The sequence below is a fragment of the Bemisia tabaci genome, chromosome 4, assembly GCF_918797505.1.
Source record: "Bemisia tabaci chromosome 4, PGI_BMITA_v3".
In the NCBI taxonomy this organism is placed as follows: Eukaryota; Metazoa; Arthropoda; class Insecta; order Hemiptera; family Aleyrodidae; genus Bemisia; species Bemisia tabaci.
This window is the reverse complement of record NC_092796.1, coordinates 26,731,363-26,754,805: the sequence shown is the minus strand read 5'-3', so window position 1 is coordinate 26,754,805 and position 23,443 is coordinate 26,731,363. Positions and strand designations below refer to the sequence as shown.

General features: G+C 38.6%; 1 protein-coding gene across 7 annotated transcripts in view; it reads left to right on the top strand.

Moving 5' to 3' along the window:
• The window catches only part of tapas (tudor domain-containing protein 7 tapas), a 52,409-nt gene that overhangs the window by 17,179 nt on the left and 11,787 nt on the right, over positions 1-23,443 (top strand). For 6 of the 7 annotated variants that reach the window (XM_019062222.2, XM_019062221.2, XM_019062219.2 and 3 more), the window contains 10 exons: positions 2,231-2,314; positions 5,742-5,894; positions 7,404-7,583; positions 10,457-10,624; positions 11,599-11,727; positions 13,260-13,511; positions 17,374-17,598; positions 18,514-18,765; positions 20,238-20,342; positions 21,297-21,514. In XM_019062222.2, the coding sequence (XP_018917767.2) occupies positions 2,231-2,314; positions 5,742-5,894; positions 7,404-7,583; positions 10,457-10,624; positions 11,599-11,727; positions 13,260-13,511; positions 17,374-17,598; positions 18,514-18,765; positions 20,238-20,342; positions 21,297-21,514 (1,766 nt within the window). The remainder of the gene's footprint in view (positions 1-2,230; positions 2,315-5,741; positions 5,895-7,403; positions 7,584-10,456; positions 10,625-11,598; positions 11,728-13,259; positions 13,512-17,373; positions 17,599-18,513; positions 18,766-20,237; positions 20,343-21,296; positions 21,515-23,443) is intronic. The other variant, XM_019062220.2, reaches the window with a different exon arrangement.

Here is a 23,443-nt window from a genome sequence, read left to right as displayed (position 1 = left end):
TGGCTTGGTTCCTTTCTGCCAAACGCGGTCCAAGCTCTTAGTGGTTCACATTCTCGGCCGATCCTATTTTTAGGAAGAAATCTCTCAAGCTTGGCTTTACAAAATTTTAGATATGCATGTGAGGCTCTGAGGGTTGTTCGAAATCGCGATTACCTCAATAAAGAAAAACGTGAGAAGAAAACGTTTACTTGATTTTGGTCAACGCCTTGAAAAAATAATGAAGTGAAAAAAATATCACCTTTGTGATCTGTTGTCTGTAGTGACCTAGGAGTAATCTAGCATTAAAAAGGTAAATTGAGCAACAAGGCACTCCGCCTAAACTGACAAAATACAAAAACGCGACGGAATGCACCTGCACATGTAACAGGGATCAAATTGTAAGAGTCGTTCTTAGAAAACAGAAGTAACTCGGGGCAGGTGCAACGAAATTAAAAGGTTTCGGCCATAAAAGTGTCGAGGCCAAGCAAGCCAGATTTATCGCACGGGCCTTTGTCGGAGCCCGCTGCGAGGGGGGGGGGGGGGGGGCGACCCGCGTAACGGGGAAGTAAAGGCCAGTAAGCCTAAAACTAGCAGGACCAACCAGAGCTTGGCATCGGTTCTTGGGCCAGCCAATCAGGGATAGCAAGGGGCACGCTAAGGGCTGCCCCAAAAAGGGTTGTCCAGGGACCGAGGTTTTGGGCTCTGGAAGGCTCCCGCACTTCGATTTCCAATTTCGAGTCAAGCGGACAGATAAGCTCCTCCAGTCCTTAGCGACACGCATAATTTTTTTTAGACGAACAAATATTTTACCCAAGTCCTCTGAGACAACGACATTTATCCAACTATTTACTTGTTTTCTTTGATTCATATCTCGTTTCGATACTGTGTTGTTAATTTTTTGGGACGATTCAACATCATAACTTTTTTTCATCGCCAATATTTGACTTGAGATTATTGCTCTATCTCTGGAGTGTAAAACTCCCAGAACCATACACGTCCTGCTTTAGTGATTTGCTGCTGGAGCTTTAGCCCCCCTTTTCCTTTCCACCACCATCCGTATACGGCCTTCGACCCGGGATATGAAAAAGAAAAACCGAAGACCCTTAATGCAGCTGTGTGAGCGTGTGAACAAGGAATTGTGGGGAGGGGGGGGGGGGGGTGCAATAACTCATGCATAAACTCGCCTCAAGTGGCCCTCAGAACTGATAGTCCATGCTACGATGTCAAATTAATTGAATACTAGAAAGCTTCCATGTCCATGTAGCCTATACTCAGAGTTGGTCTAAAAGCTACCCCTGAGTCACTCCTAATTTTCTTTCGCGTGAATACTAACGGCGCGGCGCTTCGTTTCTCACAATTTTTTATGTGTCGATAGCGATACTATTCGATTCATCATGGTGTTAAGGGCGAAAATTTTGTTACCTAAGATAGGAAATCTTGAATAAGCAATTTTTACGCATGAGAGACAAATTTTTCGCGCGCGCAGGGATCGGGTGGCGCGCGCGCGCCATTGCATTGTGCCGTTGCGCCGCGACGCGCACTATGTCAACGCGCGCCGCCGCACAGTGGATCGAGTCAATAGGAGAGGTCAGACAAAATTCGAGAACTTTAAACGCTTCGAACTCCGTTTCTACAAAATTTTGAGGTTCCAAAAGTGGTTTCATTGGTTTCTTCGTGAAATTTTCTTCCTCAAACACCCCTCAAAGTTTAAAATGTGGCGAAATAAACGTAAACATTTGAAGTTTTAGTCAAAAATTTCATATCCGACTTCTCTAATTGACTCGATCCACTATGCGCCGCCACCGACCAGCAGGCTGCTATCTTTCGATTCCTCTGATCCTCGACGATTTGGCAACATGGCAGTGTTATCTAGCTGACACCGAGACATACCGAGCATGGATACATACGGCTGGCTGGACCCTTTCATGCCAAGACTCTGTTATCAATCATTCCTTCAACACTAACCACACATTACTCCGCAGCGCGCGGCGGCAACTCTAACCCTCTATTTTATCATCCATTTATGCACATCAGTTTCGTGGAGACTGGATCGCCGGGACTACGCTAAAAATTCTTGCGAACAAATGAATTCGCGATACCCTGAATCGACGTTGGAACAAACGTTCCTCTTTTTACCAAGCCTGCAGTGATGCACTCTTGGCGCATCAAACTTGGATCATCCCCAAACTTCAAAATTCATTGTGTCTCGCTACCGGTATCTCCTTATTCTTTTATTTTCCTTACGTTTCAGAATGAAGACCTCTCGAAACTCCCGAACGATGTTATTAACATAATTGACACTATGGGTTTCTTGGAAGTCAGTGATACGCAGCAGGTAAAACTACGCATGCATGCAATTGCATTTTGATCGATGAATTTTTTTTTATCATATTTTCTAGCTTGCCCTTTTAGCAATGATCCTTAAAAAAGTTTGATTTTAAAACTATTCTAAGTAACGAGAAAAAAAAAAAAAATCTGCTCGTGAAGAAAGTATGAGACATTGGACATTGTTTGGTTCATTGGATGTGTTTGTAAACATTGTGTCAAATTGTGAGTTAATTCGAGAAAAGTTTGCATGGAAATGTTGTCGAATTCTGAAAACTTACTGTTTACATTGATGCTAAACTTAAAGCAATCGTGCAGTGGTGGCTATTAGCAATGACACTACCGAGGCGTTTACCTCAATTTGCAACATAGCCGTAGCAGATTCCTTGTCACATTTTTCTTTGTAAAGAATGATTGATTTTTAAATTATTTCTCATAATTTTTCTTTGAGGAGGAATACTTATTTCCTGAAAATTTCATTCAAAAAGGTCAAGTAACACTTCCTTCCAGGTTTGGCTTATTCCGTTAATCTGAAATTGTATTAAATCATATCCATATCAATCGACTCCTTCTCAAGAAAAAAACGCATCAAAAAAATTTCAACCCAAAATTTCAATACCCAGAGGTTGCTCAAGGGTCTCAAAGTTGACTATTTTTACCCAATTGAGTAAAAAAAAGGCCATATTTACGAATGTTTCGGCTAGTAATGAAAATTAATAGTTAGCATTTTTTTCAGTCCATGAGATTGTTAACCTGAAAATTCGAAAATATTGAAGAATTTTTACTAAATTGTGCAAAAATCTTCAACTTTGAGGCCTTTGAGCAACTCTAGTCTAAACATTCAAATTTTCTGCAGAAACTATTTTCAGTATGTTTTTTCTTGAAATGGAACTAACTGAAGATGCTTTGTCATAAAATGGGCCTGTTGCAAACTTTTGCTAGAGCAAAGATAAGAGTTGTTCCCTACAGATAACGTCTCAAAAATCATGATGAGCGCATCGGCAAACTCTGGAATGCACTCCTAACTTCACAATCTGCATAAGAAATTTGCGTCTTTTTAAGATTCCTGCTTCAAAAAGGATACTACAGCACAGGTAAACATTTCGTTAGAGGAGTCGTCCCATTCAATTCCTGCTCAACATGGCAGACGCTTCCGTGCGCAAGTTGGGGAGAGAACGAGGTCAATCAAGGATATCTAACAACGCGAGAAAAATGTGAATGTAAACATGCCCACTGTTATCAGGTGGTTGAGAGCATCAACCCATCACATGTGTTTTGGCGGATTGACGTCGGCTATATTGAATATCGCGTAGTATCCTTGTGAGCAGGGGTTGGATGGAATGACTCCCCCAACGAAATGTCCATCTGTGCCATGGTGTCGTTTTTGAAGCGGGAAGTCCGAAAAAGCGCAAATTTCTTACGCTAATTGTTAAGTAAGGAGTGCATTTCAGACTCTGCCGATGCCCTCATCATGATTTTTGAGACACATTCTATGAGTAGAAACTCTTATTTTTGCTCCAGCCAGACCTATTTCAGACTTGGGTCTAATGAACAGCACCCGAACTCTCTTTGACAAAATTTCATTGAAGGGTTGGAATTTTTTGGAACACTGCAGTTTTTGGCGCTTTCGGATTTTCACTTTCAGTATGCATTATTTAAAATTCCTAATGTTTGTGAAACAATTTTTCACCCTTCTTGCAAAGGAACGAATCTTGTCCGTGCTGTCTCAGTATTTCTCAAAGATTTAATTTTTTTTAATGTGAGAACTGTCGCACGACTTCGTCGGAACCTCTTTTTGTCTTTTCACAAAAATTTTAAGCGAAATCACTCAGAATTTCAGGCAAATTCAAGTGACAGTTCCTCAAGAAAAAAATCTAATATTAGTAATAAATACTACAAGAAAGCAATCAAGATGTGTCCCTCCATGCAGGAAACTACAAATTACATTAAGTTTATCAATTATAACCAGTATTAAATTTCGTATATATGTACAAACGATTTCTTACTTAAAAATGTTGAGATTTTTGGAAGTATTCATCGCTTTGAACTTATGATTTTGTTTAACAAAATATTTACTAATCATTGCCATCGGGGTAGGCTTGAAAATAATGTCTGTTAAGTCTGACCATTGCTTGTTGTTTTCGCTATGTAGCTGTAGCTAGGCTAATTGGTAAAGGAATTAATTTAAGCAGCATCTCCGTACATAGTCAAGGTAGATTTACACAGGTATGGACAGAACTAAACAACTGGCCTCTGATTGGCTCTCCAGCGGCCCCTTAACGTCAGCCATTTTGGATGTTTTGATTATTTTGATTTATTATGTTCGGTTTATCGTTTGTCAAAATTTTGTGGGATTTTTTGCACAATTTTGGTTATACGATATTACTTTTAGCGTTTAAACGCACAAACGTTTGAATGTTAATTTGATTGTAATTTAATTAAAAAACGGGCCCCTTAACCTACGTCACGAGGTCATGTGACACGTACTGAGGCTCATGGGAAATTTTCAACTTTTCCATACCTGTGTAAATCTACCTTGGTACATAGTAACATAGCTCGTTTTAGGTACTGGGTAGCCTTGGGAATTCAGCTCATTATTCACTCATGCAGCACCTGCACTCCCCATAGTTATAGCTGAACAAAGAAATTTCTTTTTTTCATTGCAATTTATTTAGCAATTATCAATATTAAATTGAAAAGATAATTTTGCAGCTTGTAATAAGAATCAACCATGACTTGTGGTAAAGCTGCATTATTACTTTTACTTTTTTTTACACAGCTCATAGATATATCAGAATTGTTTTAACCATTTATTTTCTGTTAACAAACTGTCTTGTCTCCAATAATATCTGCATTAGATTGAGTAATATGTAGTTATGAGGGTAAAATTCTTGATTTATCATTCTCAAATACTACCTAGAGATCGAAATTGATCATGGACACGGGTCTAGTTTAGTAAGGATCAGTGTGGTGTGATTTATATAGTTTTTAATTTTTTGGTTTTCTAAATTCAAGTATGAATTTACACCTTGAGCCAGTGTTGTGCTGTAACCACTCCTCTCTCTGAATCTTAACTTTACTTTCAAGAAAACAATCATTTCACCTTTAACAAGTGGCATATCATCTTTGTATTTAAGAATAGAACTTCTCTACACAGATTTTGTCAAATCTGCCAAACCCCTTTATTTTTCTTCTCGTGATAACATTTTAGAGAGACTGAATGATGTATTTTTTCCTCATCTTAATTATCTGAGAAGAAAAATAATGTAGGCACTAATGTTTTTCTGACTTTAAAATACAATAATTATCAGCGGATCTCCATTCAATGATTCACCACTTTTATTTTCTTATTTTCAAATTTTCTTAGGTATTTTCCGAGTTGATTTACAGTTTTTCCCCAGAGACCTGATGAGCGTTATTTTCCTTTTCTATTTTAGATTTCATATCAAGACCCTGGCTCTTCACCTGTTTCTTACGTAGAAAAGTTGGCTGGTCTTGCCGAAAAACTTAAATATCCCGATCCGTCCTATAAAACGCTTTCCAGATATTGTAAAACAGAAAGAAAAACTTTGTATGCAACTGTGGTAACGGTGAGCATGCTGGATTTCATTTTCATCAACACTGTCATTGCTTTATCACCTGCTATTATTGTTACTTCTCTTATGTTGTCCTTCCTAATCTTTTTCATCTTGCCACCCACCAACTAAGATGCTTCTCTTTTCAAAGTTCTTTCTTTATTTTTCTTCTTCATCCATCTAATTAATGTTGAATTGAGTATTTAATTTCTATTTTAGATGTTGATGGCTGAGGAACAGTACCATCTATCTGTAAACTGACAATGGGCCTGTTGCAAACTTTTGCTAGAGCAGAATGGAGAGTTGTTTCTTGTAGATAATGCCTCAAAAATCATGATGAGCGCATCGGCAAAGTCTGAAATGCACTCATAAATTCACTATCTGCGTAAGAAATTTGCGTTATTTTGAGCTTCCCGCTTCAAAAACGATACTACTGCACAGGTGAACATTTTGTTAGAGGAGTCGCTCCATCGTCGGCAATATTCATCATGGCCGACGCTTGCGCAGTTCCTCGCGTAATTCGAGGAGAGTTCAAGGTCAATTAAGGCGGGCGAGGAAAATATGAACGTAAACATGCCGATTGTTATCTGGTTTAATCCTGTTCAGGTGTTATCTCGTCCCATCACACGTGTTTTGGTGACTGCGTCGGTCATAATGAGTATTGCCGCCAATGGAACGACTCCTCTAACAAAATGTTCACCTGTACCAAAGTATCGTCTTCGAAGCGGAAGCTCAAAAACCGCAAATTTCTTACGCAGATTGTGAAGTTATGAGTGAATTTCAGACTTTGCCGATGCGCTCATTGTGATTTATGAGGCATTATCTGTAAGAAACAACTCTTAGTTTTGCTCTAGCAAAAGTTTGCAACAGGCCCACTTCTCAGCCCAACCAAAAGTGAGTTGTCTTAACTCTGGGTATAAAAGGACTCTAATGCGGAATTGGAAAAAAACTAAAAGTATCAGCTTGTGTATTTTATACTGTAGAATGCAGCATGCAATGTTGCAGAATGCAACTCATTTTCGTCTAAAGTATCAGGCAGTATTATTCCTTAGCCATCGACATAAGTATATCAACAACTTACATGATCCATTAAGCTAGCTATTGTTGAAGTTTTTCCAGTTTTGTTGAGGTCAAATTTATTTTTTGACTGACTCTGAAAACTGATACAACCTTAAAAAAATTACTTTACTGTTTTTGCACATTGAGATCCATTTTGCAGTGAATGTGTTAGCAGTATTTATGCACCATTGCACACATTGTCCAGTGTTACATAGGGAAAAGTTTTGAGCTCAGTTTCAGAATTTTCCGAAAGATGTTTCAGATTTTCATCATTTAGTCAAGTCAAATTTCTGGCCAGGTTATATTACCAGTTTCTTGTTTTATATATTTTCAAACCTTTTCACTCAAAAATACTCACGTACAAGAGGGAGGTTATGTTTTGTTTTTTTTTTTTTTTTTTTTTGCTGAAGAAGCACTAGCCAAGTCTATTTCTTTAAAATAATAAAATACCCGATAATTTTATAGTTGGAAGCTGACAAAAAGTACTCAAGTACCCCAGAAGAATACTCATCGCCAACAGAGGCACAAGAAGCTGCCGCAAAGGGTGCATATTTAGATTTGACCAAGAAGTCACAGATGCCAGTGAAAAAATTGAGGCCAGTGTCAACTGCATCATCCTTTGTTTTGGGCACACGGATAGGCCATGTAAGTTTAATTTCTCTTTTTAAACCTTAAACCATGAAACCTTTTTCTTCTCTGGAGTAGGAGTATCTAAATACTGTTTTACAATCTCTTTTTAGTCATTTAATTCTTCCAAGTGCTGCACATATCAACTCTTGTTGGAGGACAGCGGAAAATGAGGGATATTTACCTTGAAGGGAATGTATATAATTCAAGCTTATACTTTATGAATGTGGACGTGTCTAAAAACGATAAAATTAATTTCATTGCAAAGTCCACATCTGAAATTGGTGATAAACTATCAGCATTTGGAAGGAACAAGTCCCGGAAATTTTCCTTATCGAAAATGACAACAGTTTCTGCGAGCTTTGCAACAACCCAAGTATGAAACTAACATACAGCAAAACCAGCAACTAACAGTATAGGGGAAAAAAAGAAATAATAATTAATCTAATAGCAAACTTAGACGGTGCAAAGAGCGTGCATTTGTCACGATAGGAGTTTAATAGTAGCAGGAAGTCTGGGTTGTGCTTGATACCTATGTTTAGATAGCAAGTTAGATGGTGCAAAGTGTGCATTGTGCGATAGGGGTTTAATGGTAGTAGAGAGTCAGGGTTGTGCTTCGATTTTTTCATAAATTGCTTGCGGCCCGGCTTGTTAGGGCGTGAGAAATCTGGTTTCATAAGCTCCAACTCCTAAATGAGGCAAGAGAGACTTACTACTTATAGGTGGGGCCGGGTCTTGAATCATTCAACACCAAAACAACTACTACCAAATCAAGCAGTCGTTCAAGCACTACACATCCCATCTGGAGACCACACGAAAAGGCACTCAGAATGAAAGCTTTCCATGGCAAGCTTTCAAATCCCACCCAACAGTAGATAGAACAAATTATGACAAGAAATTAAAAGCCGATTTTGGCCCCCCCCTGGATTCGGCCCAAACTTTGCTCAGATGTTGTACTAAGTGTCCCCGACGCTTGGGCAAAATTTCAGCCCCCTCGGATAATTAGGGGGGAGGGGGCAGGGGGGCAAAGTTGCAATTTTTTTAAAACTTTAAAAATCGATATCTCGCGAACGGTTTGAGTGTAAGTGTTGCGGTTTGCGCTAAAAAACGTTAAAAAATATTCTCTACAAGAATATTAATGCTGTTTGCAAGGTTGCGTAATTTATCGCGATCATAAATCGATTTTTTCGATTTTGAAGGTTCGACTTTTTTTCGTTTTTCGTCTCTCCTCTCCAGGCGATCGTTGCTACGTGAATGAAAACCGGTTGAGGTGATTCTCCATGAAATTCTGCATCTGCTACACTTTGATTGACCTTGGGGAAACGATTCGTTCGTGAGTTATAGCGATTTTTCTGCGCGTTACCGGTTACGCGCGGACGGCATATCGGCGGCGCTCCATCCCGCACGGGCGAGGCAGAGGTTTTTTCACCGCTAGGGCCTTATATTCATGCTGTAGGCTGTAATTATCGATATGTTCTCCTCCCCCCACCCTTCCCCTCCAATAAATATTGTTTTAATACTTCGTTATACGGGGTGTCCCAGACCATCCGTAACAGGTCTTTTTCTCGGTTGGTTTAGGTAGTACGAAGTGGGGGACCGCGGGGTTATGTAGGGAATTGACCCCAAGGAATCCGAATTTCACGGTCCCGAAACCCCCCATGCCCCCCCTTGGGAGGTAGGTGCCCCCCTTGGGGTCATGATCCCAAAAGTCGGGAGACATTGTGCCTCCCCCTTTTACGCCCCGAGGGTCACTAGGGGGGCCTCGGGACCATAAAAATCGGATTCCCTGGGGTCGATTACCCGGGAAATCATCTTTTTCCGGAGAATCTACGTCAATTTTTGACCAAAGGGAAATTATGGAGGAGGCCGATGTCCCCGTTTTGAAGAGATCATTTTTGGGCGCAAATTGACGTAGATTCTCCGGAAAAAGATGATTTCCCGGGTAATCGACCCCAGGGAATCCGATTTTTATGGTCCCGAGGCCCCCCTAGTGACCCTCGGGGCGTAAAAGGGGGAGGCACAATGTCTCCCGACTTTTGGGATCATGACCCCAAGGGGGGCACCTACCTCCCAAGGGGGGGCATGGGGGGTTTCGGGACCGTGAAATTCGGATTCCTTGGGGTCAATTCCCTACATAACCCCGCGGTCCCCCACTTCGTACTACCTAAACCAACCGAGAAAAAGACCTGTTACGGATGGTCTGGGACACCCCGTATAACGAAGTATTAAAACAATATTTATTGGAGGGGAAGGGTGGGGGGAGGAGAACATATCGATAATTACAGCCTACAGCATGAATATAAGGCCCTAGCGGTGAAAAAACCTCTGCCTCGCCCGTGCGGGATGGAGCGCCGCCGATATGCCGTCCGCGCGTAACCGGTAACGCGCAGAAAAATCGCTATAACTCACGAACGAATCGTTTCCCCAAGGTCAATCAAAGTGTAGCAGATGCAGAATTTCATGGAGAATCACCTCAACCGGTTTTCATTCACGTAGCAACGATCGCCTGGAGAGGAGAGACGAAAAACGAAAAAAAGTCGAACCTTCAAAATCGAAAAAATCGATTTATGATCGCGATAAATTACGCAACCTTGCAAACAGCATTAATATTCTTGTAGAGAATATTTTTTAACGTTTTTTAGCGCAAACCGCAACACTTACACTCAAACCGTTCGCGAGATATCGATTTTTAAAGTTTTAAAAAAATTGCAACTTTGCCCCCCTGCCCCCTCCCCCCTAATTATCCGAGGGGGCTGAAATTTTGCCCAAGCGTCGGGGACACTTAGTACAACATCTGAGCAAAGTTTGGGCCGAATCCAGGGGGGGGCCAAAATCGGCTTTTGGAGGTTAGAGAGCTTGTAGTGATTATATTTTTTACTATGTCCCTACAGTTGTTGGAAGGCCAAAATCATGGGATCTGGTCGGATGAAGTTGCCTCAATGTACATAAAAAGGTTCCAGGAAGGCCTCCCTGATAATTGGGTCAAGCTAGTCCAAGATTCTTCAGAAGTAGAAGTAATCCATGTTGGAGGCAGATCCATAATTTCTCCTAAGACTGCTGTAAGTTGAAGCAAAAAAAGTTAATTTTCAATGTACAGGTTAAGGCCCACCATAGAAAATTTTCAAGTAAAGCAAGGGTGCAAACCGCTCTAGGCCTCTGCGTTTTTCTGCAACTTTCTGGGTTTCTGCAAAAAAGGAAACACAACTTGCTGATCAAAATTTTGTTAAACTTGTTGCTTATTTTTGGGTGTTTGTCAAGAGTTGAAAATCTGAAAACCACCGAACAAAAAAAAAGAACAAAAATCTCAGCTTCCACAAGTTCTAGGGCACTTCCATAATTTGATCTCAACCATTTGCATCCCTGAAGCAGAGAACCTTAAAAGCAATTTTTCAGTCCCAAGGAATTCCTTTTATCTTTGCAAGAAATACATAGATGATACTCATAGGACCGACTGATGCAGACACTCGAAGTGTTCATGCAAATTGTCAGGTTGAATTTTCAAACATTTTCTCAAGAAGTTAGTTTTTTTACTGATCTAATGGGATGTTCATGACCTCATCTGAAGCAACAATGACAGCCAGAGAAGTGATGCTGAGCTAGACAAGGTTAAAGTTATGACATTTTCCCCTTTTTTCAGCTCTTCAATATTTATATCTACTTCTGTAATTTTCTTTATTACTGCATCAGAGATAATTCAAAAAAATTCTCTTAACATGCGCCAATATTTTGGAAAGTTGCATTTTCCTTGGTAGATCCTGTTTTTCTGAGAAAACTTTAATTTTTTTACAAAATCTTAGGGAGGTCGGAAAGAACAGATAGCATTTTCAGATTCAGTGCTATAAGTCCTTCCCTTAACACCTTCCCTGATTCTTACCTCATCTTAGCTGTAGTCCTACGCTATCATTTTTAATGGCGATCGCTAGCTTTTTGCTTCTTTGGTTGCAAATCTGCAAGTTTTTCTGGCCTGGGAAAAAGCAAATGCATATAATGTATATTAGAAATGTATCAACGAATTTGTTTTCATTTTTTGCAGAGTTCCTCCCCTAAATTCCCTTCACCGCCACCATTGGAGCTGCCAGAGAAACCGCACTGGGATATATTTGTCACATTACCTCTTTCAACAAAAGAAGTATGGGTCAGACTAATTGGAGATGATTATTCTGTAAGTACATATGCTCCATGCACAATATACTCCCTCCCTCCTTCATCTTAGATTTTATCCCTCTATGGCACAAATTAATTTTGGATCTTGGATTTTGAGTCACACAAATCCATGTTTCAGTTTCAGGGTGTCTACCAGTCCGGAAAATCCAGAAAAAATACGCATTTTTTAAGGTCGGTCCGTAGGTACCTTAGAAGTACGTAAATCTTGCGGAAGGTCCGTAATTTTTCGCATTTTACGCTGCGCGTTTAGTTCGATCACCTGATAGTTATGCAACCCTCTGTGCGTTGTCCATCAGGCGTATTAGTGCAATGTCAGTCCAAAAGAGCGCGGTTGTTGTAGAGGAGCGGAATGAGGCATTTCCCTAGATTTGACGGAAACAGCCGAATAGGCCACAGGAATAGCCGAAGTAAAGCGCACGGCAGTGCCAAAATCAAAGAATTGCGATACATATCGAAAAGGTACTTAAAAAGTACTTTATTTTTCCCCAAGGCGAGGCACTTAAATTTTTCCTCAAGAACCTAAAAAGTACTGAAAAAGTACTCATTTTATTTTTGTGGACCTCAGTAGACACCCTGAATTTTCGTTGTTGTTTTTTTCTTAAACTTTAGAGTTTTTAGTATTTAGTCTTTTGTAAAAGAAAGCACTGATGAAAATTTGATAAATCATGCCAAAGCGGAAAAATTCAAATCTTGTAAAACTACAAAATGCATTATTACAAACAAGTTACATTGTGCCATAGAGGGTTAAAGTTTGACCTGTAGAGATGCGAATCAAAGATAAGAAAGCCGCTAATTCTGAAATCTAAAGTGTTCAAAATGGATTAGTATGGACAAAGAGCCAGCAAAGTAAAATTATTATTCTTCATCATCCGTGGTTTTCGGCCCAATAATATTATGAAACTTTGCAGAAGAAGTGCCAAGGATAAAAATGCATCATTAGGCACTGTTCTTAAAACAAGGTACCTGTTATTTTCCCTGTGTCTAGCGTACGAGGGCAATTTGAGAAACTTTAGGTAATTGCATGCAAACTTTGGGCTGAAAATTTTTTAATCCTGCTCTTAGAGCTTTTACTATTTTTACTGTTTTACTATTTTTGCAAAGTTTGACCTCATTGCAAGTGCCTTTGGCAACACAGGGACGAATACGTCAAAACGTATCGGCAGAAAATGTGACAAGGATGTAAAGGAGTGGTTATAAACATGTAACGCTCCTTTTTTGACACCCTTCCCCCTTGTAACGCTTTTGTGACGTAGGTCTCTCTCCTTCAACACGTCAAAAGAAAGTGGCCCTCTCCCCCGGCCCTAGAGCGCAGAGCGTTACCTAATTTATGACTCTCTAAGAATGCTGATGTATAATTAAAGCTCAAGCATCCCTGTCAATTGTTGATGGGGGAAAAATGGAATTAGTAATGGATGTTTGTAATAAAGAAAAAAAGTATGCATTTTTGTGGGCTTTACGATCTTGGATTGTTAAGAGCCCAGAATTAGTAATTAACTTACACAACATTCTTTTTTTCTTTCTTTTTTTTAGGATAAATATGATGATTTATTGGATGAAATGCTTCTTTCATATCAATCTCAGCCAGAGGAAAATTATGTCAAGAACCCAGATGTTGGAAATTACTACACCGTAAATATTGATGATAACTGGTTTCGAGTAAAGCTGCTTGGCATAGAGAATGGTTTATACAAGTGCCATTTAATCGACAATGGAGATATAGAAACATTTAGTCCTCAGAGTTTATTCACTCTTGATCCGGTTTTCCTGAAATTTCCTGCTCAGGTACTTGGTGTGTCTCCTCTAATTTATTGGGAACTCTCAGTTGTTAGATACGATTTATTATAGCATTTAAATCATATTTTCTCATCTCAGTATTGATATGCATACAGGTTGTACACTCAACTAGAGTTCATAGTGTTGATGTTAAAAATTTCATCACAGCTTTTATTTATTGTTTTAGTTTTTAGCAATCTCCTACTCCTAAATTATTTTCAATAGTTATCTTAGAGGTGTTTTTGCTGCAACATATTGAGCCTAATGCTGCAACAAAACCTTGCTACCAGGTGACGGGTCTGTGGTAAGAAATTTTTACACAGGGGTACAGAATCTTCCAAGCTTCCACATTTTTGGGGCTATTCCACATTTTCACGCTCCCATGATGGGGCATTTCCTGCACTCCTGCTTTTGCAGGTTGGGTTGTATCATAATTTTTCTCAGGTAATACCTTAGTAAATAACCAAGAAGTTAATGAGAAAGTTCAACAAATCATTTTAAGGGGAAAAAAAGCTAATAAAAATCTGACCGATCAAAAGTTGACCGTTGAGTTGATACAGCAAGGCCATGCCTGAATATGAGTTCAGCCAACCGGCAAAAACGCTGTTTCCCCCGTCTGACTATGCCATCAGTGCCTGCCAAAAATATTGTTTCAAATGGGTCCTATCTTTGGTAGTTTCAAAACAGGGTTTTTTTTGCCATTTAGGGTTTACAAAAATCTGAAAAAATTCCTAGGAGCTAAATTTACTCTATACTTTCAGAGAGTGAATTAACACATTGATTATATGGGGTTAAGATACCCTTCTAGCTGATGAAGTTCAATATTTTTGAGAATGGACCACTAGACAGGGTACGAATTTAAGCATTCTAATACATGTTTCTTGACCAAAATTTCACGTAAAACACGATTTGCGCAACAATAGTTACTGAAACCAACTCTCAACGAAGATATTAACCTTTTTATTTCACACTAGCAGGAAACCCGTGCTACGCACCGGAAAACCCCCACCATCAGCAATCACTGTGATTAGTGATCAGTTACTAATTGTGTTTCTGAATTATTTTTTACTATTTCAAAATTGGCGAGACGCACTGGTTTGATAAAAATGCAGAGCTTAGTAGTATGCTGATTAAAGCTGCTATTTTGGTCTGTTCTGCAGTAAGCTCATATGATCATTATAATAATCAACAATACCCAATCAAAAGTTGGTTATTTTCATAAAGATGTGTTACTTTTGTCAGTCCAATGTTTAATTGAAGTTACAGCTGGTGAGTTTCAGCCGCGAAAATTACGGGATTTAACCAACGGTTTCGTTTAATTCTCAGCAATGACGGGTTTGTCATCGACATCGCGGAGAAAACGTGATTTTTCCAGGGATTTTGAAAAACAAATTAGAAATTACACGATAACCACCACGATATCACGGCAAATACGTCGTGTTCCTGGCGAATTTCTAAGAGTATTATAATTGCGCGTTATTCAAATCAATATCGTGGCATACACGCGAATTTCTTACTCAACTAAGACTACGTAAATGTGCGCATAAAACTCATAAACATCTGTTACTTGGGATGGGCGAAAACGTATGATTTTCCTTCAATTTTTTATGATACCACATACCCACTCCGGAGTTCAAATAGTTGCTCGCTTCATTTCTGCTTGTTAAAAGTGACGAATCGCAAGAATCCAATCTCGATTTTACGAGAACTATGGGATGTAACCATCGGTTTCCTTGTATAAGATTTAATGCTTTGAAATTAAGAAAAAAAAAGGAAAAAACATTAGCGATGATCCAAAATTTTGCAAGTATGACTCATGTGTTTCGGTAAACTATGATAGAAACAGAAAGCAGGTGGAGAATGTCGAAACGATGTTCTAGTTTTGCTCTGCTGTCAGCACCGCGTCTGCAGGCGCTGTTCGACCGAGCCGTCATCACAGTACAGAACGCCTTCAATATAGCGAGCAGCAATGTGGACATCCCCCGTGGTGAAATAGTTGTATCAAGAGCGCCTTCCACGATCGGAGTCAAGTATTGATGAAATGCGCGCAAAAACCCCGCTTCTCCTCCGATTGCAACGTTGCACACCGTCTTTATGTTCCATTTGGGTTTATTTATTTTATTTTTGAAGCCAAACAACAGCTTCTCTCAAAATTTTTCGAGAATTCGCCTAAATCATTTCAAAACAGAACTAATGCACAGACAGATTTTCCAGATTTTCACATCCCTGAGAGAGTAGCCCGGCAACGGATGCACGAGTCGGAGCTCGCAAAAATCATGGCGCGGCGTTTCCAACAGCGCGACGCCGAACTCGTTCCATCCTCCTCGCACTCGTTGGACGCCGAACTCCTTCCATCTTCTTCGCACCCGTTGCGCGTACCAGAAGAACGTACGTAAAATTTATCAGCTGTCTTCCAGCGCGAGACGCGGAAATCGCTCCATCTCGCTCGCACTCTCTCTCGCACCCGTTGTCCTTACGGGAAAATCGACACACGCGGACCGCGATATCCCGCGAACCGGCGGGCGGATCGCGAAATCCTCCCTTATCCGGCGCCTCGGGGTAGAGAGGGATCCCAGTGCGGAATCTCAGGGTCACACGGCCTCCCGTTCACGAGATCCGCTGATACGTGAGTGAGTCAGTCAGTCAGTGAGTGAGTCAATCAACGTGAAGTCTGCTTTATTAGTATAGATTGGTGACGAGGAATTTGAACTGCCCGCTCACAAGAAACTCAAAGCTCTACGTGAGTCAAATCCTGCACTACAACAGTTTCAGCAAGCTTCTCAATCGAGCAATGTTCATTTCCCACCATGTGTTGTTCAAACTATAAGCAATTTGCTATAGCTGAGCCAAAGCGTCAAGACTGAGGTTGCCAGATTTTTATATCACTTAGACGGTCATGATAACGTTTAGCGCGCGATGTGAATCACGTAGAGCATTGAGTTTTCATGAGCGGATGGTTTCAATTTACGCATCAAGAATCATTAAATATCTTCGTAAGGAGTTAATTTCGGTAATTTTTGTTGTGCGTATCGTGTTCTACGTGAAATTTTGGTTAAGAAACATGTAACAGAATGCTGGAATTCGTACCTTGCCTAGTGGTCCATTGTGTAAAAATGATAATATCTCTTGAGAGACTTCGAATATTGCTTGCATGATATTCCCTCCTAAATATTTATTGTGTATTTTCAGATATAATACTTGCAATTGTATTTTAATTTTTACCTTCCTCCTTAAAACTTAATTTGATTGAATGTGTGTTTTATAGTTTACTTGACTCGTATTAGTCGTAGGTGTAGCACAAACTGAGTTTAGTATGGATTTGATTCAAGTGATTTTATATTTAGCATGGGAAACATGGAATTGATGGGCAGATCAAATTTAATCACTGATGCATGAGTTAATTTTGATACTAATCATTATGTCCATCTTCATTTATGTGAAATTTTTATTAGTACGCCCAGATTGTGATACCTGAGTTCAAATCCTGTTCTACTTTTTCCACTACTTCCCCTCATTTGTGAGCTTTTCTCACTAGCCCTGATTAACTACTTTTTTATTCTGAACTGTGGTAGCAGAATATGTCGACAGTGAAACAACTAGACGATGTATCTTGTTTGCGGTGTTTGAAAAGCTGCCCTCTTCAATTAATTTTTTTGTAGGAGAAAAAATCAGTATCATTCCTTGAAGTTTTCTTTGCTTGCACAGAGAAGAAAAATCATGGAAGTATTCAAGGATTGATGTTGAATAGTTTTCCACAAAAAAGATAAAATGACAGGAAGTCAGCAATGTCGCAAACTGAGATATGTGGTCTGGTAGTTTTACAAGACCTGTATACAACACCTAACTTATTACACCTTCCTTATTTTTACAGGCTGTGAAATGTTCCTTGGATGGACTGGAGAAGTATGCGGATGACCCTGCTTCTGAAGAATACTTGGCGTCAATTCAAGGACTAAGTTTAGTTGCTGAAGTTAAATCTCGCACAGAACCTTATTCAATAGAGTTATACGACACTAGCACTGATGATAATGTTCATATGGGTGAAGAGTGGTTGCAGAAACTTGATGCACAGAATTCAGCTCCAATCATGCCACCTGTGAGTAGTTATGAATTTTAAGTATCAGTATTAATTTTCAATATTCTGGTTTGCCAAGATAACATTGAAAGTACATGACTGCTAGAGCACATCTAACTGAATATGTACAACTTTCAAACAAAGTCTGCTCCATATTGGAGAAATGTATACGGCGTTTTAAGCTGTAAAACTCTAGTCCAGCATATGTCCCAAAGCATGCAGATTTTGGCTTGCAATTTAATCTGTCAGTACTGGATGGCAATTCAAACAGTAATAAAAAAAAGAGGCTGCAACCAAACCTGGACTCCGCTTTAAAGTATTGCACTCCGTGGTCTAAGATGCTGTTTGTCGAAAAGTTGACTCGGCACCTGTATCTTTCAAAAATTCTTGTCATTCAACTGATCTGTCCTCTTTCGACTCGCTTGTGCTTTTTCAAATTACCTCTATATGTGCAACCTTTAAAACTCCTTTTGTAGAAATTGTCCAGGGTACTTGTTCTTGGTGAAAAATATTCATTTTGTCAAAGTCTATTTTCACATAATGTACTAGTATTATTTTTGAACTAGGGGGCTGTACTGTCTGTCCATTCCGCAGCCCAGCCCCTAAGCGACGCTTCTACTAAAAATACAAGTATATTTGAAGTGATGTTTTCACTCTACAAGAATGTAGCTCAAGAAATGCAAAGAGTTTGAACCCCCCCCCCCTCAATAAATACTTGGATGTAGACAATCTCCCCCCTCTTTCATGAAAATGTGTTTCACACTATATTCCTAAACCATAATATTCGCTTTGTTTGCTCCTCTAGAGAAATATAAAAAATCACAATCCTAATTTTTGAACAAAAGCTGGCGGCTTAGTTTCAATATTTCAATATCATTTGCTTGTCTTGCAGGATTTTTCGTTCTTCTCTTTTAATATACGTTTCTTTGTCAACAGCGTGGTGGCATTCAACGAGACGTCAAAACGTATGTGTCTCATGTATCTGACACGGGAGAAATCTTCTTACAATTCCACACCAAACACTTCCAGATTCTGCAGGCTCTAGTTGAAGACATTACTCCTGAAATAGTGCAAGCAAACCAAATCGCAAACTTGGGAGACATAGATACTGAAAAATTGTACCTCGCTAAATTCACAGACGATGAATGGTATCGAGCAGCGATTACGAACGTTAACTCCCAAGATGATGTAAGTGCTTTGCGGAAAGAGCTTCGCTTCATTTTGCGCTCACACCTCGAGACCAAAAGATTTCCCCAACATACAATAAGGAGCAAGTTTAAAACAGCATATGAGTTTTCAATCAAAATAACAAAGAGCTATTCTGACAATCAGCTCAGATGTGAAAAAAGGGGGTCTTTTTTGGCATTCCAACGCTTTTGAGAAGACAACTGGAGCCTAAGTTGACAAAACCATATCATATTAGACATTTTCTGTTAGCCATCATCACACTGAAAACATACATTTTTACGAAATCTCTCCCTAGCTTTTGAGTCAAAAATTCGCAAACATTTTTCCAATTTTGAACTTTATTTACCATGTCTCGTCAAAATTTTTGAGTGACTTGAAGATTTAGGAAACGTGAAGACGTTGCCTACTGATTCAATGTGCCATGTCTCAAAGGCATCTGCCATCAGCAAAAAAAAACCCTGCACATTCCTCATGGGAATGTTTGCACTCTTTGATTTCCAATTTTTTTATTGCATTAATTTGTCAATGGATGCCGATCAAAAGTCATAATTGCGCCAACTTTAGTTTTTATCATTTCCAGAACAGGCCGACTGAATTTAAAACGCAGCTCATGTCTATCAGGTGAGGACAATAGAGTGAGAGAGAGAAAGACATTGATTTAAATGGAGAAAGGAAAAGGCGCGTGAAATCTGAGATAAGACTGTTGTTCGGCTGCTGATCAGTTCTTCTGTTTGTTTCTGCGGATTGTGCAAAAACGGTGCCTTGTAAAGTGTTGGCGCAGTTTTGATCAGCCAGCATTCATAGACGAGTTTAATGCTATAAAAAAATTGAAAATTGAACAGGGCACACATTCCCACAAGGAATGTGCGAGGTCCTCTACCCGTTTTGTCCTTACCCCCCTGTGCAAATTCACCGAACGAAGTGTTGCAGCGTTTAAGTACAAGATATTATCAGAATCATGATTGGTCTATTTATTGCTGCTGAAGTTGTAACATCTGACATGGCAGCATGCTGTGCATTGTGCTGTTTATGCATAGAGTGCATAGATTTGTATGTAATATCATGAAGTGAACTGGGGTCATGTTCTGGTTGACAAGTTCCCAGCTCATTGTGGTCACCTTTTTAATACATTTTCGATCCAAAATGGCGATGTAAAATACATAGTAAGTCTTAACCTCTCTGTTTACATCAGATGACCGGATAACCCATTGCTTGTCGGGTACCTGTTTACTAAATACAATTGATTATGTATCGAAATGGTGACCGGGCACTGCTCAGGAGTCATGGAATTTGGTGACTGAAAAATGCTTAAAAGTGGCGCCAGCTCCTTCATTCCTTTTGTGACTCCATGTACTCTATGGCTTTAAGGTCCATATCTTCTTATGATTTCTTCCCTTTGCTTAATTCTAGTAAAATATTCCTCAGCTTTGTTTTACCATGAGTAATGAATGTATCATCTGTTTCCTTTCCAGATTGAAGTTTTTTACATAGACTATGGGAATTCGCACAATGTACCTTTAAATGAACTCTTGAGCTTAGATAAGTTACCTCCGCTATTAAGTCTTATTTTGCCTCAGGTAAGTTGTAGTTTTACTGAATAAAATTTCTACATGCCAAGTTGCCCTTAAAGGAGTTAACTGTTTTTATCATTCCCGAGGGTTCGAGTTTGAATCTCCCTTCAAAAAACGTGAACAAATAGCCACGGTTGTTCTTGAAAATAATATGAAATACTTTGTAACAACTAAGTGTCATCTGAAAGATTTAGAATTTACTTAAATTTAACCAAGCATTTTGTTTTGTTCTTATTTTAGATGTTTCCTTATCCTGTGTATAAATAAATTAAAATAAGACTCATTTTATAATTGGCCATACAAAAGAGCAGTTATATCAGCTCACACATTTGTAATTTTCTACATATCTCCACTCATAAAATTATACATTGTCATCAAAAACTTAGTATATCAATAATGAAACTAAAAAAACAGTCTGTCCTCGATTATGCAAATTTCCTCTTACTTTCTATTATTTTGGATAGTATTCATCATCATCAGCATCGCACAGAGTCTCTTGTAATGTGGGTTTTCTAGGGCTATCCGAATATGGTTTTTTTAATGTTGAATCAAATCAAATATTTTGAAGAAGTTTCGAATTCGAATCGAATCGAATATTTTACCTATTTTTGACTAAAACCAGTTCCTTTGTTGGTCAAAGTAAAAATAGGATAAACACTTTTATTTCTAACATTTAATTTTTAGCCTAGAATCAGTGGCGCATTATTTTTTTCTGGATTTACTTCAAGGGAAGGCAGTTTAAACTGTTCTAGGGTGTAAATTCTTCAATGTAATTCATTTACAATTGCAAAATATGCTTGCTCATTTTTGAACTACTTTTAAAATATGGGGTATGCAAAATGTAAAGTGCAAGGTGTGTGGATAAATAAGTTCTGTTCATCTAAGGAAACTGAAAATTAATTAAAGCCTTTGAGACTTAAACATCAAGCTTTATTGAAAAGTTTTCTTTTTTTATTTCAGGCAATTCTGGTGCACTTAGAATCAATACCGCCTTCAGTTTTCTCGGAGAAATTGGCCGAGAAGATTCGAGAGATGGTAACAGACGATACTGAAGTTCTAGTGAAGCGGACCTCTGAAGATGAGATTCAGATTCCAAGAGTTGAAATATTCATCCGCATGCCTCCTAGCAACATCCTTGCATCCATCAATAACACCATTGTAATAGACCCGGAATTCAAGTTAGGATCAAATTTTACATAGTTCATCTTCTCATTAAGTCTTGCCTTTTACCTGTTTTTGTTGTAATCTGCTTAAACCCTTTCCATGCGTGTCCGGGATTTCCCATGTTTTTTCTTTCGGTAATCAAGAGGATTTTCTCGGGAGCAGTAACTAATAATTTATTTTCTCATCATTAAACAGCTTTCTTATTATTTCGTTTTTTTTAAAGGAGCCATAGAACTGTCAATTATTTTATCCTGTTGTAATTTTGATCTTTTTGCCTGTGATTCCCTGATAAAGGATTTCCTCATTTTAAAAATCGGTGATGGTTTAGTCAAGTTTCGATTACCCAAGTATGTCATCAAATCAGTGCCTTGCCATGACAGTCAATGATTATCATGGTTTTTATTGATGCGTGAAAATGATCGTACTTATTTACACTTTTATATGATCATTCAAATTCACCAATGCAAAACTGGCAGTTGAAGAAATGAAAAAAGCTTTATAAAAGGAAAGTTGAGGAAAGTTGTTCATGGTTGATAAAATATTATCTTTCCTCGGTGAATTGACCCCTGTTCCTAGTGAAGATCCTGGTGATTATTCAGTTTACAAAGATGTGTCAAAACTTAAACAGCTTTGTGGCTGCTTCCTTTTCTTTACTTCTTTCCTTTTTTGTAAAATATTTGATACTTAAAACATGTTATTTTCTCTCTATCTTGTCTTAACCTTTTATTTGGTTTGTTGTTAGTATTTTATTCTAGGAAGTAGGTTAAAAAGAGTTCATTTGTCTGACCTATTTTCTGAATTTTTGGGAGCACTTTAACTAGTAGCATCTTTACTGATCGTTTTCATTTACATATTTTCCTTTCGTAATTATACTTTGCTGCATAGCCTTAGTTGTCGCAAATCACAAAACAACATAGATTTTTCTTTTTTTCATGGACAGAAAATATACCACTTTAATTGAACAATCCTTGAAATTTAGAAATTGTAAACCATGAGTTTAAATGGACAAACTTAATGATCACCTTTTACAACTTTATACAGATAATTACATAACAACGTAACGGATATCCTTTTTTCCAGTTTTATTTATTCCTTTTGGAACTCTTCAACAATTTTCACTGGTTGGGTCTTAGTGATGAATTTAGGATATACTTCACATTCAACTTAGTTGCTCAAATACATACAACACCAATTGTGTATCATTCTCCTTCCTCTCCCTGGGTTTGTCCTACTACCATCGCTTTTTCTTTTAAATCTAGGTGTCTCATCAGTAAAACATTGAATAGCATTTTGATGGTCGTTTTTAGGGTCTTCTCTGTTTTTCATCCGTTAGTCCATGTCTCCTTTGCTTTGCTTTGCTCCCTGTACTATTGTAAGCTATTACTCTCCAGATATCCCTTTGCCATCTCAATGAATGAGAAAGAATGTAAAATTTGCCTACGGTCTGGTCATTGAAACTATGACAGCCTGACGAGACCAGACACAGCCTTCATCTGAACTAAGCATTATATCATATCGCATTTAGTTGTCTTATCAGGCTGCTTTAAACTTTCAATAAGTGCCCCGGAGGTACCCTCATTAATGAAGGTTGTGGTAAGGCCCTGTGTTACCAGGGCGGAAAAAACCTGAAAAACAGGAATAGTAAAGGAATTTCATCCATAAGACTTGAATTTTTTACTCTTGAGTGACTTCTCTCCTCTTTAAAAGTTTTCATCAAGTTGAAGTCTGAATGAAGATTTTGTTAAATTATGAATTTGTAGAAGGAGTATGTACTTAATTATGTTTTTCAAGGACCCCTTCGGTCGATTTTAAAATGAATGATAAAACTTGTTCTTCTTTTAGTGCCTGTTAGTAGATCATTGACTGAAAAATTCAGGATGATATTTTTTCTAATGTTTTTAAAGATCCTGATTTTTTATCCCTTGGAGTAAGAGACCTTACTT